The 13,116-nt window shown below is 42.2% G+C and overlaps 1 protein-coding gene across 5 annotated transcripts in view; it reads left to right on the top strand.

Moving 5' to 3' along the window:
• Positions 1–12,499, top strand: part of OSBPL9 (oxysterol binding protein like 9) — a 57,105-nt gene extending 44,606 nt beyond the window's left edge. For 2 of the 5 annotated variants that reach the window (XM_041483069.1, XM_041483071.1), the window contains 16 exons: positions 397–435; positions 3,346–3,439; positions 4,001–4,102; positions 4,541–4,700; positions 5,373–5,485; positions 5,782–5,900; positions 7,224–7,309; positions 7,536–7,704; positions 8,704–8,788; positions 9,067–9,177; positions 9,568–9,631; positions 9,745–9,885; positions 10,731–10,809; positions 11,136–11,227; positions 11,616–11,751; positions 11,849–12,499. In XM_041483069.1, the coding sequence (XP_041339003.1) occupies positions 397–435; positions 3,346–3,439; positions 4,001–4,102; positions 4,541–4,700; positions 5,373–5,485; positions 5,782–5,900; positions 7,224–7,309; positions 7,536–7,704; positions 8,704–8,788; positions 9,067–9,177; positions 9,568–9,631; positions 9,745–9,885; positions 10,731–10,809; positions 11,136–11,227; positions 11,616–11,751; positions 11,849–11,923 (1,665 nt within the window). In that variant the 3' untranslated portion in view covers positions 11,924–12,499. Of the gene's footprint in view, positions 1–396; positions 436–3,345; positions 3,440–4,000; positions 4,103–4,540; positions 4,701–5,372; positions 5,486–5,781; positions 5,901–7,223; positions 7,310–7,535; positions 7,705–8,703; positions 8,789–9,066; positions 9,178–9,567; positions 9,632–9,744; positions 9,886–10,730; positions 10,810–11,135; positions 11,228–11,564; positions 11,752–11,848 lie in introns of all 5 variants that reach the window. The other 3 variants (XR_005956425.1, XR_005956426.1, XM_041483070.1) reach the window with 3 other exon arrangements.
• The last annotated feature ends 617 nt before the right edge of the window (positions 12,500–13,116 follow it).

Consider the following 13,116-nt stretch of genomic DNA (forward strand, 5'->3'; position numbering starts at 1 on the left):
ACCTTTCAGCTTAAACTTCTGCCTTTCTTGTGTGTTAATCACAGAAACTGAGAACTTCATTTTTCGGGGACTTACAGGAGCCACAGAGCATATTTTGGGGAGCTCCTAGGTATTTGGGCAGCACCCACGTTATAAAGCAGAACTGTGCTCTGCAGTACAGAAAGGATATTTTTGAAATTGTCTGCACTCATGTGGACAGGCCCTCAGAAAATGCAGAGGTGCAGTGAGTGTGTGTGGAATTGTCTTCCAAGTTTAGTTACTTTATCACATGATGAGGAACGTTTTGTGGCTGAAAATGTGAACATTCCTGAGGGAAACTCACTGTTCTCACTTAGCACAGAACTGATAAGTCATGCAAGATTGTTATGTTGATATTTTTAACATTTTTTCCTTAAGGACCAAAATAATGAGGAGAAGCACGCAAATGGACTTATAGTAAGTTTAAATCTAATCTTTATCTCCTTTTAATTCTGCAGAACATGTGAACAGAGACCTGAATTTCCACTCACTTTGCAACATGCTTCTTCCTTTCTCTAATTTACTGCTTCCAGTGTCTTGTTAAAATTCCTGTTGAGTCCTTAGCTCCTGAGGTTGGCTAACACCCTTGTCTTTAGAAGACAGAGCGGTCAGTTTTGTATGGAATGTCTTGAGCAGCAGTGTTGTGACTGAACACTTAGATAAAAATCTGCCATGTGAACAGATGAAAGGGAAATTACTGGGATAGAAATAGTTCTGTGTTCTGTCTGAAGTGTCTTTGTGTAGGAAATAGATCTGCTCTCCATGTGCTTCAAGTAGTTTGTCTTTTCTACAGTGCTGCTCCTTTGATGCAGAGTTGTGTAATGTCTGTCTAAGCAATGTTTCTTCTTTAATAGAACTGCTGCATTTTTAATGTAACTTCTGTCATTTTTGGTTTTGGTCACACGTGGTTTCTCTTTCTTTGTTCTTTTTTTGTCACTTGAGTACATTTCAGATACTTTTAACAGTAGATTGGTTTCAGTAAAAACTCTAAAAATCCTGATGTGTTTTCATTAGAGCTGACAGTAATTCCCAGGCCTTGGTTGTTTGTCCACTACAAACAGCTTTAGCAGTAGGGTTTTCTGGTGTGAAAATGGACTGAAGATGCACATGCACATTTTAGTTTCATGCTTATCATAAATAAGGTGAATTGTTATGTTCCCTGTGGATGGAACATAGAGGGAACAGCTTCTGTGATGTCCCCTGGAAAAGAGAAGCTGTGCAGGAAGACACTTCCACAGGCACAGGTCACCTGCACATCTGGGCTGCAGCTCAGAAATTTCATAGAGATATTGCAGCTTGATGTAGTCTGAATTTGATTAGCCACTGATCTCATTATCTGGGCTGGCTTATACTGGGGAGGAAAAAATATTTCTGTAAGAATATATTAACTATGGGTCAGTGATTGTGAAGTCTAAAATTGTGATGCTGTGGAGGTCAACATCACCTTGGGCTAAAGGTCAGGATTTCACTTTAAAATTAGGCAGAAATATAATCATTGTTTGCTGCCATGGTGGGATGAGTCTTGTTTCTGTGTAATTGTTATTCAATTGTTATGAAACTCAGAGTAGGGACTTCCAGGTCTGCCTTCAGCTGTCTCTAGCCCACGAAGGCATCCCTCAAAATATCCAACAAGAAACTCCAGTTCATATTGCAGTATGGAGAATTGTTCAAGGATGAGGTTACAACCCTGAGTACAAAATCAGAGTTACTTTGTTCTTCCTTTATCATGCCAGTGTTCTGTATCATGTGGATTATTAGTTTCCCTAAAAGATAAAGGAGATGTAGGTAGCAATAGCATCCTGTGTATCATAGAACCATCTTGGGTTTTAAATCTTAACTCTTAAGATGGGATCATCATTTTAAACTGTGAACTCTGTGGGACAGGGACCTTCCTGTGCTGAATACATAATTCCACAAGGAGGTGAAGTACTGGGTAAGGGGCATTGACTTTATGCTGAAATGCAGTGGAGTAATGTTACCTGTACTGGATTATTTGTATACTGAGCAGTGAAACCAAAGAAACTGTAGAAAGCTACTTTTATGGATGTTTTTAATGGAGAAGTTTTTTTAGTGATGATCAGAGAATAATTATTCTGTCTTTAGTTAAAGGAATCCTGTGCTATTAAAAAAATAATAGAACTTTTCACTGATTTTTAGAGTCATACAGTGTCCTGAGTTGAAAGGGATCCACAGGGATCATAGTGCTCCAGCTCCTGGCTCTGCACAGGACAGCCCCAGGGATCACACCAAGTGTCTGAGAGCATTGTCCAGACATCCAAATGTAGGATAAAGTTCAGAACTTCAGGTAACTGGGAAAGAAGGCAAGAAAGAAATCTGCCTGTAGAGGGAAAATGGGAGGAAAGTTAAAATGAGCCCGTTTCCCTCAGTCTGAATGCAAATAGAAATTAATGGACTAAAGGGAGAGAAGAACAGTTGTAGACATTTCTTTTAAATATTGGTGTAAAAAAGTGGATAGGGATGAACATACTGACTGCATTTCTGAGCAAACTGAGCAAAAATTTACATAGTTCTGATAGATCAGGCATTTAAATTGCAAGGTGTTTGGAAAAGGGTTTTATGTCCCTTTTACTCAACTAACAACCAAGAAGTTCTAGTGGTTGTGTGTAAACATAAATAATAAACAGTGCTTGGATGATATTTTGAGTTAAAAGTCATGGCAGTTTAGATTTCCAAGGGTCTTGATGCATAAGTTGATTCCAAGGACATCAACTGAAGTCAGTGACTTTTGGGAGCATTGAATTGACCTGGTGCTTCATTTTCCAAGTGCCCACATTCAGAAGTAGGTTGAGATGTCCTCTACTGAGCTGCACTGAACACTGTCACCTTGCTTTGGGAAGAATTTTGCCAACAAAGCTGCTTCATGGCTCTAAGCATGCTGATGATTCTTGTTTTGATTTATGGGTTGATCTGCAAAATGAATTTTTGAGAAAAAAAAATTTAAATACTGATTACCTATCCTAATTTTGGCCAGATAATTTGCATCTAACTTTCCACTCTTTGCATGCATTATTAATTAATGGACATTGGGTGGCATACCAGAAGCAAGAACCTGAAATAAGAATTCTTTATAGGATGCTTCAAATCTGCATCAAATTCAATTTATTGTGCAGTCTGTGTGAAGAATCAAAATATTCCCACCTCAAAAGTATTTCTCACATCCTCAACTGTCAATTTGTGTTTTACTTCCTCTGCCAGGGATTCACTCTCTTGCATTTGGGCATTTCTCATGCTCACAATGTTCTTGCTATCTATGCTTTATTTTGTTTTAATTGAGGGGAAAAAATGTGCTTTTCTTTTTTTGCCTAGAGCACCATCAACCCCGTGGACGCCGTGTATCAGCCCAGCCCCTTGGAGCCATCAGGGATCAGCACCATGCCTTCCCAGGCTGTCACACTGCCAGGTGAGCTGGGAACATCCCCCTTCCCAGGGTGTCACACTGCCAGGTGAGCTGGGAACATCCCCCTTCCCGGGGTGTCACACTGCCAGGTGAGCTGGGAACAGCCCCTTCCCAGGGTGTCACACTGCCAGGTGAGCTGGGAACAGCCCCTTCCCAGGCTGTCACACTGCCAGGTGAGCTGGGAGCAGCCACCCAGAGCAGTGACAGCACACTCAGCTCAGAGGGGCTGAGCACGGACAGGAGGCACAGAGAATTCTCACCAGCCTGGTTCTGGGGATAACCTGATGTCTTTTATTTACTCTCAGTTACTGGCTTGCATTTCTAACACTCTTTTTGAAAATGAAATTATGATTTTCAGAAAAGGCAAATGCTTTCTAGCTGAACAACTGCAGTTTTTTTTTAAATGCCATCTTTGGTTAATAAAAGAAGGACCTAGGTAAAAGTGATGCTACATGTTTTTCTGTTCAAATGGCTTTTATAGAAAATGATTTGATTTTTGGAGGTGAGGTGAAATAATGTGAAATGTTCTAAATTTTGGGGTTAACATGTCAAAATATCCCCTAGAACCTGCTCAGCTGTGCAAGTCAGAGCAGCGCCCCTCCTCTTTGCCAGTGGGACCTGTGGTAGCATCGCTGGGGAACCAGACTCCAACACCAAATAGTACAGGTACAGTTCTGTAACTTATTGAAATACAAGAAACCCTGGAATTAGTCATTGAAACAACAGTATTATTGGCCTGCATCTTGCTTTTGATCAACACCAATTTCAGTGTTTTGTTAAAGCCAGTAATGCTGCTCTTTCTCCCCACCGTGTGTACACACTGTGTACGACTTTTGCCAGCTTCCCTTTGTCTCCCCAGAATTGCAATCTTGCAGTAATTGGAGAAAACATGTCCCTTAAACTTTCTGTGCTCTTCATTTTCCTTGTGACTTTCCTTTTGTCAACTGTTAAACTCTTTATGAACCTACCTAATTATTGCTTTTAATTTTGTACTTTCCTCAATTCTGAGTTTACATCAGCCCTTATTGATTTGACCAATTCTTGTTTAAGTAGATTTTGAAAGAATTCATTTTTATTGATTCTGTAATTTTTAATACTCCACAGGGAGTGGGCAGTCGGCACCTAGCAGCAGTCTCACCTCTCCAAGCCATGTCAACCTGTCTCCAAACACAGTCCCAGATTTTTCTTACTCAAGCAGTGAGGATGAGTTCTATGATGCTGATGAGTTCTACCAGAGCAGTTCTTCCCCAAAGAGATGTATGGAGTAAGTAGCTGACAGTGTGCAGTGTGTGCTGTGTGCAGTCTGTATCTCCAAGGGCATGGCTCGTCTGCTTGCAGAAATTGGTTTAAAAAGGTGGGGGAGGTCAAAAAGCCACTTTGTGTAACAGAGTGAGATTACCCCTGCCCTCAGCCACAGACAGGTAGAAGGAGGCAGTTTGTTCCTCTGCTCCTTCCCATTCCATCAGATACGTGTTCACAAACTCTAACAAACCAAACTGTGGAAGCCCCAGCTCAGGGCTGGAATCTGAGGCCATGGTGCATTTCAGGTGCATTTGCTGCAGCCTTTGGTGAGTGGCCAATGCCCTCACACATTTGCTAAAAGACATTCTTTGAAGTTGGCACCCTTTTCTCAAAATCTCTATTTACTCTTCATTTTTTATTAATTGAAAAATTAATTTTAAGAGATGCTACACATTCCAAAGAGGAATTAGTCAGCTGTTTTCTGCCTTCATGTGTTACCTGAGGCTGCAGGCTGTCCCCTTCCTTCAGCTGCAATCCATTCTGAGCTTTCTGTGAATTAGCATGCACCATGTGTATTAATGTCTGCCACTGCACATATATTGATGTCTATCACTAAATTCCTGGTCTGTGAATATCAAATAATGTGGTCTGAATTACTTAATTTGAACTGTGAGAATTTATTGGTCTTCTTCAGTTCTTCAGGGTCTGCTGCAGTCCTGACTCGGAGCAGCACAGGGAGCAGCCTGAAACGTCCAGATACCACAGAGTCCCTCAATTCTTCCATGTCTAATGGCACAAATGATGCTGGTAAGTGGCCTGTGTGAACTTTCAGTAAGGAGTTATTGATTGTCAGTCTGTGTGTAAATATATGCAGGGTTTTATATATACATATATATATATATATATATATATATATATATATATTTGTGTGTGTGTATATGGCCAGGTACTTATGGGAAGTGGTTTATCTACTGTTTCTTTACTAATGGAAGATTGCTGAATTGTAGGATTTACACCTGTATTTTTTTACATATATGCTGATGAAATACAGTCTGGTTTTGAAGGTTTAGAGGAAAACAAAAGCCATTTATTTGGTCCTTCAGATCTCTTTGATCCTCCCGACGATCGAGAAGATGATGGGGAAGGAGAGTCGGTGGAGGAGCACAAAAGTGTCATCATGCATCTCTTGTCACAAGTGAGATTAGGCATGGACCTCACCAAGGTAAACTTGCTGGGGTTCATGGGGATGGGAGGGGCAGTAAACCCAGAGTTCTGTGTAAAAAAAGGTTACATGATGTAACTACATGTTTGTTCTATGAGATAGTTAAGCTGTAATCTCTTTAGCATGGTGGTTTTGAATTGGAGTTCATACTGAAGGGGAAAAGCAGCTGCAGAATAAATATATCCAGATGCTAAAATCTGTTTGGGAAAATAGTTTGCTATGGCAAGTAGCTCTTTGTTCTCTTTGAACCTAATTCTTGGAGTACTTGTGAAGCTGGCATAGGGAGAATGCTGGAATGTTACTCCTGTCTTAGCTTCCTAGAACAAAGAGCTACAAGATCCATTCATTATCCATGGCATTCATATCCATGGATCCATATCATCCATGGCATTCAATAAAACACAAAGTGAAAGGGAGAAGTAACCATATAGTGAAAAGCTTGGCTTAGCTGGGATCTTAATGAGTAAATAAGTTGCCTGTGTATTTTGAAATGCTACTCTTAGGTCTGGTAAGGAAAGGGTTGGGTTCTTCATGGATGAGATTCCTGCTGGTGTCTGTCTGAAGGCAGAATGAACAGCATTCTGAAGGTGTTGGTCTTTCCAGGCAGCTTGGATAAATGTAACAAGTAATTCCAGAGTGAGAAAGGACAGGAGAGATCAATCCTTATCCTTAAGTTTCCTTAAGTGGATGAATTGAGCTGTCCAGCCTGGAATGAGCAGTAGATAATAAAAAGATAACACTTTTCTGGGGAAACAGCCAGCAGCTCACAAGCAAACTGCTCCAGGTTTCTGGCAGTTCTGAATAGGAATTTATCCAAATTGTTCTGGGAATTCCTGGGATAACTGAAAATTACTGATCTCAAATTAGGCTGCCAGGAATCTTTATGAGCATGTACCATGTCAGCAACAGCAATTGTTGGTGGATCACACTGAGCAGATCCACAATGGACCTTTGGGAAGAAGTAGGGAAGAGCTTAACCTTCATTTTGACAGGTACATGCAGCAGGATGGGACTGCAAGTGAGTGTAACTGAAAATTGGCAGTGTTCACAGAGATGAAATTAAATCAGCAGTGATGCTGTAATTCAGAACAGCTTTTGCTGTGCTCTGGGTGGGACTAGAATCCATGTAGGATGAGGCTGCTCCTGTTGAGCCTTAGGGTGTGGAGAAGATGCCAACTGACCTGCATATGTCAGAACTCATTGGTGAGCTCGAGCTCACAATCAGCTGAGAGCACACAATGCTGTGGGTGCTCTGTTTGCAGTTGGCTTTTGTACAGGATATTCAGATGCCTAGAGCTGGATGAGCTGTCTTTCTTCACTCAGGTGGTTCTTCCAACGTTTATCCTGGAGAGAAGGTCGCTGTTGGAAATGTATGCTGACTTCTTTGCACATCCGGACCTGTTTGTCAGGTATTGGACTGGAACAGGAGCATTCACTGGTTCTCATACTGGTCATGGCCCTTGTGGCTGCCAGAAGTTGGTACTTTTTGAAGAATGTTTCTTGGATTTTGGTTGGAACTTTAAAAACAGTCAAACCAGCCAAACTTTTAGTTGTAAAACAAGTGTAAAACTTTCCTGTATCCGAGGTCCCTGCTTATGTTTCACTCTGCCTCTCCTTTTTTCTCTCTCTCTGTAGCATTAGTGACCAGAAGGATCCCAAGGAGAGGATGGTTCAGGTGGTTAAATGGTACCTCTCAGCTTTCCATGCAGGAAGGAAAGGGTCAGTTGCTAAGAAGCCTTACAATCCCATTCTGGGGGAGATCTTCCGCTGCCACTGGGTGCTGCCTGGCACTGAAGATGACATGGTGAGCTTCTGGGGGTGTTTGTTTGGAGCCCACAGTGCAGAGGTGCAACCCAAAGCTTTGTTAAGTCACTGACTGAAATGGATTATGCTGTGCTTAAGTAGCAAATCAACAAAGTGTAGCAATTTCTTAACCAATTCTCCCCCTTCCTTCCTTGTTTTCTTTTGATAGAAGTATAAAATCATGCATGAAAAAGTTTGTTTTTTAAAGAATGGCTTGACATGTTGAAAATGCCCTTTTCCCCTGAACTTTTTCATAGCACTGATTATGATTTTGTTTATTCCCAAAGTTCTGATTTTTTGCTTTTATTTTTTAAGCCAGTGCAGCCCAGAGGGGTTTTTTGTTGTTTTTCTTTTTTGGCTCCTCATTTGGGCTTCTTGCCTTAGGAAGTTGCCAGTGGTGGTGTGGGAAGTGCTGCTGTGAGGTGCTTCATGTAGCCCCAGTGTAATACATCCAAATCAATGTGATCATTTGGGTATAAGCCATGTATTTTTCCCATTTCTTTTGCTTCCCACTGATCTGTTTGCTGAAGTCTTGTTTCTGAGGTGGATATTTGCACTCCAATTTGCTGGCATAAAGGCAGTGTTGTATTTGGGCTTCCACTGCTTCTAACCATGAATTAACTACACTTTGCAGTCTTTGCCACAGGAAATAAATATTAGTTTATGGTTTTGTGGTACATGAAATGTGATCATTATTAATATGCAGGTCAGACTTTTTCAGAAGCAAAACCAAAAACTGTTTCTGCCACTTAAATATTGTTTTGTAATTGGGTTTATGCATGAGTCTTTCAGTTTGACTGTTTTTTTCTGGGGACAATTAAAACAACGACATTTATACTTAAAAATAAGAGAGTAGATCCTTTAGAAAGGATTGTAGTTCCAGGACTAAGGAGTGCTGCAGTACACTTTCAGAAGCCTTTAAAGATGGAGGCAGCTTCTCTGGGAAGCTTGCAGTGTTTGCAGGCACTGTGAGTGATGGAATCCTCTCCCTGTCCCACAGGAGCCAGTCTCAGAAGGACCAGTCCCCTGGGTCAGTAAAAGCAACGTCACCTTTGTGGCAGAGCAGGTCTCTCACCATCCTCCAAGTAAGTTGTGACAGTACCTTTGCCAGGAGAGGTGGCAGCTGGAGGGGGGACAGTAAAATCAGCTCTTGGCTTAAATCTTGGATTTGAACTTTATCTTCAGATTTAAAAGCTGAATATTTATAAAGGCTGAAAAATTATAAACTGCTTTTGTGAGAAATTAACTGCAAACTCTGTTGCACATAAAGTGTGAGGCACCTGGGGATATTTCCCAGTGAATGAATTTGGGAACAAAGGAATCAGTGTCTTGTGCTGTTTTTAACACCTGCCTCTCTCTTCAGTTTCAGCATTTTACGCAGAGTGTTTTAGCAAGAGGATACAGTTCAATGCTCACATATGGACCAAGTCCAAATTCCTAGGAATGTCTATTGGGGTCCATAACATAGGGCAAGGTATGTGTGTGTGAACTGAACAGCAGAGGAGAAGTTAAATTCTGCAACTAGGATTTTTAATAGAATAATTTACATAAATTATTTAAAGTCATGGTACTAAATGTAAGCAGTGGTTGAATTTATGTAACTGGAGCTTATGTATCTGAATTAGAGATGCCTTCCACCCTCTCTGTGTGCTGAAAACACCTAGGGCCCAGTTTTTCCCAAAAATACAGCCATCCCTGCCTCCTCCAGAAGCTGGCATTCTCAGCATCCATTAAAAATGAAGCTCCTCACATTTCCTTTTCATGGCACCTGTTTTTAGTGGCATATTTCATGGGATCATTATGAAAAGTTCTGTAGAGGTTTCGCTTAATGTTTTTCAAATCTATTTTTATTTTTCTTTAACAGGGTGTGTTACATGCCTAGATCATGATGAACACTATATTTTGACTTTTCCTAATGGCTATGGAAGGCAAGTAAATGCTCTAATTGGTATTTTCATTTTTAATGCCTTGTAATGTTTCATGCTTAGTATTTATTGGCCAAGAGCTTATCATTAGTGCATTTCTGTGTTTCTAATTGCAGGTCTATTCTCACTGTGCCATGGATAGAGCTTGGGGGGGAGTGCAGCATCAATTGCTCCAAGACAGGTTACAACGCTTCCATCGTCTTCCACACAAAACCATTTTATGGAGGAAAGAAGCACAGAATTACAGCTGAAATTTTGTAAGCAGCTTCCTTCAGTCTCACTTTTTCCTTCCTTAAATGCCAACAGCTTTAACAAGACAGTCAAGAATGTAAAACGCTGAAGCAGCAACACCCAGAAGAACTTAGCTCATCATTACCTGTCATGGAATTTTATAGCCAAGTTTGTGAGAGGGAGCTGCACAGGCCCATGTCCTACTTTATGCTGCTTGAAAACATCCTCAGCTGATTCCCAAAGGGAACTTTGCTCTCCTGAATTATCAAGTGTCTCCATCATTACCTTTCCTACGAATACAAATACTGCAGCAAGCCTTGGGATACTGCTCACAGTGTGTCAGTTGAAAACTTCATGTATTTTACCTGTGGTGTGGTGGATTTTGGTTAAACCCTGTGCACATACCCAGCACAGAGAATTCAGTGGAGATTCCCATTTGGAGATGTGCTGTGATGCCAGCGAGTGGATGCTGACAAAATGAAATTTAACTTGGTTTTAAATCATTGACACATTGATAGATGCCATTTAAAAACTGGTGTCTTGTGTTTCCCAGTAGTCTGGAAACCTTTTTTAAGCTTAAACTCACCACCCTACCTCCGTATGGAAGGCCTGTAAGTGCTTTCCTGAACTCCAAATGCAGATCCAGCCCTCGGGCAAGGCCTGTTTTACCCTTTTCAGTGCTTCCTCTTAAGGTTTATGTAACTCACTCTGCCAAACTGGCCCCTTGTAAACAGAACCCTCCTCTCTTCTGTGCTGGGCATGGACACTTTGGCTGATATAAACCAGGCTTTACAGAAGACCAAGTTTTGATCCTTTAGGATTTTTCAGTTGCTGTAATACAGCTGAGAAATAACTGTTTGTTTCTCTTTAGTTCTCCAAATGACAAGAAACCCTTCTGCTCCATTGAAGGAGAATGGAATGGGGTCATGTATGCAAAGTACTCCACAGGGGTAACAGCTTGCTTTTTTTCTCCTTTCATCAGAAATACAAGATTGTACTTAGAAGGGGGGGTTTGGGGTGGGTTTGTAGGATTGGTATTTTATTTTAAACAAACATTAATAGTTGGAACCTCCTATGAGGCTGTCCAAAAGAATGCTGAACTAGGGGTAAAATTTGTTCATTTGTTCTTAAGGAAGCTTGATTTCTGTACAAGAAGAGAACATGAAGAATTACCATGTTTCATATATTTCCTGCTAACCAGTGCACTAGAGTGTAGAAAATTTGAAGTTAGCTAAAGGACTGAATAGGTTTATTTCTTTTTCATCTTCCACTCCAGGAGAATGCTGTCTTTATAGATACCAAGAAAATGCCTACAATAAAGAAGAAGGTAAGGAAATTGGAGGACCAAGACGACTTTGAGTCTCGCTGGTAAGAACTTCAGTTTACTGGGAACATTAAGATTTTATTTGAGTTAGACTGCAGTTTGCAGTACAGGGACTAAAGCTGCACTGATCCAAGCACTGCATGCTCTGCTCTCCCTGAGCCCAGGTACAGGCAGGCTGGGGATTTAAGGGGGAAGAGGAGACCTGGAGTTCTCAGACACATCCTAATTGGGATCAAATGGATCAAATGTTCAGGGAGGTCTGGAGAGCTCCACCACAGCCTCCTCCCTCCTGCCGTAGCAGCACAAATATCACATATCCTGAGGGCTTTTCTGCCCTTCCTCTAACCTGACATCTGCCTTTATTCACTGCTATGTCTCCAGCTTGTAGCACTCTGCTCCCATAAAAGTCTCCCTTGCCCTTTCTCTTTGAAGCTTATGGAAGGATGTCACCTACAACCTGAAGATCAGAGACATCGACGCGGCCACGGCCGCGAAGCACGCGCTTGAGGAGCGGCAGCGAGCCGAGGCCAGGGCCAGGAAGGAGAACGAGACCTCGTGGGAAACCAGGGTGAGCTTTATTCTAGCAAGGTGAAGCTCAAAGGCCTGTAGCCTTGGTTCCTTTGCGGTTCTCCAGGAGAAGCTTACCCGTGGTTCTTCCTTTGCAGCTGTTCCACGAGGACGGCGAGTGCTGGGTGTACGACGAGCCGCTGCTGAAGCGCCTGGCTGCCGGCAAGCACTGAGGGCCGCGGAGCCCGGGCTGGGCAGAGGCGGCAGAGCCCGACCCCCGCAGCCATCGCACCGTGCGCGGCCCGGCCCCGCCCTGCAGCTGCAGCGGCTCCTTTCTCAGGGATTCTGGACTTACTGAGACAGACAAAGCAATTCACGAGAGGCTGAGCAGCTCCGGGCAGGGACCGGCTCTGGGGGCAGGGGCCGGGCTCAGGCCCTGCTCCTGCTCCCTCTGGAGCGGGGAGAGGCTGGGCCTGGGGCACAGACACTCTGTAACCACTGTGAATGCCACCGGTGGGAGCAGTTGCATAATAATCCTGGGTCCTACATATTTAAAAAGCAAGGAACAAAATGCAAGGTGTCATTTAAATCTCGCTGATGTTTGCAATGTGTAAATATGAGGGTTCCTCTGATGGGACAGTTTGTTAGAAAATGCTACATCAATGTTATCTTCCACCTGTACGATAATCAAATCTTTTGGCATTTCAGTGTCTTGCCCAAAATAACTGTTATTTTGAGATTGAAATGTAACCATAGATAATTCTACCCAATGCATCTTAAAGCTTCATAAAATAGATTTTTCAAACTTCTCTTATGGACTTTTTATTTATTTCATAATAAACCTTTGCAGGAAGACTTTTTCAGTTGAGTCATGATAAATTAATTATGTGAAATGTATTAGAGGTATTTGTTTTTCCACTGGAATAATCCTTGCAGCTAGCTAAACCTACTTATTAAAGTAGTTAATGAACTAGCAAAATGAGCATCTGCAACATCCACAGGAGAAGTTTTCTGGACTCTACATCCAGCCTTGCTAGCACGTCAGGAACCTCTGCATTGTGTGCTTTTGCTGCAGTTAATAATGACTGAGTAAGTAGCTAGATGTAGCAATCAAACTACTTTTCTCTCCACAGTTAAATCTAGCTTTTATTTGATTTCATCTTAATTTTGTCTATGTTGCACATACAGAAAAACTAAAAAAGCAGTGTGAGATGGAAGCCTTGGGCTTTTCTCTCCCTCCCACCACTGTCACTGCTCCGGGAGCGCTGCAGATCCTTTCCTGAGGAGCTGTCACTGCTGAGGAGCTGCTGCAGCACTGAGGGATGGCACAAGCCAGGCTGGACACAAAGGCAGAGCCCACAGCTCCAGACAGCTGGAGGGGAGAGTGTGGCACCCGTGGGGAAGTCAGGGCTGTGCCTCTTCTTAA

Source organism: Pyrgilauda ruficollis, unplaced genomic scaffold (assembly GCF_017590135.1).
Source record: "Pyrgilauda ruficollis isolate IOZ18807 unplaced genomic scaffold, ASM1759013v1 scaffold6, whole genome shotgun sequence".
In the NCBI taxonomy this organism is placed as follows: Eukaryota; Metazoa; Chordata; class Aves; order Passeriformes; family Passeridae; genus Pyrgilauda; species Pyrgilauda ruficollis.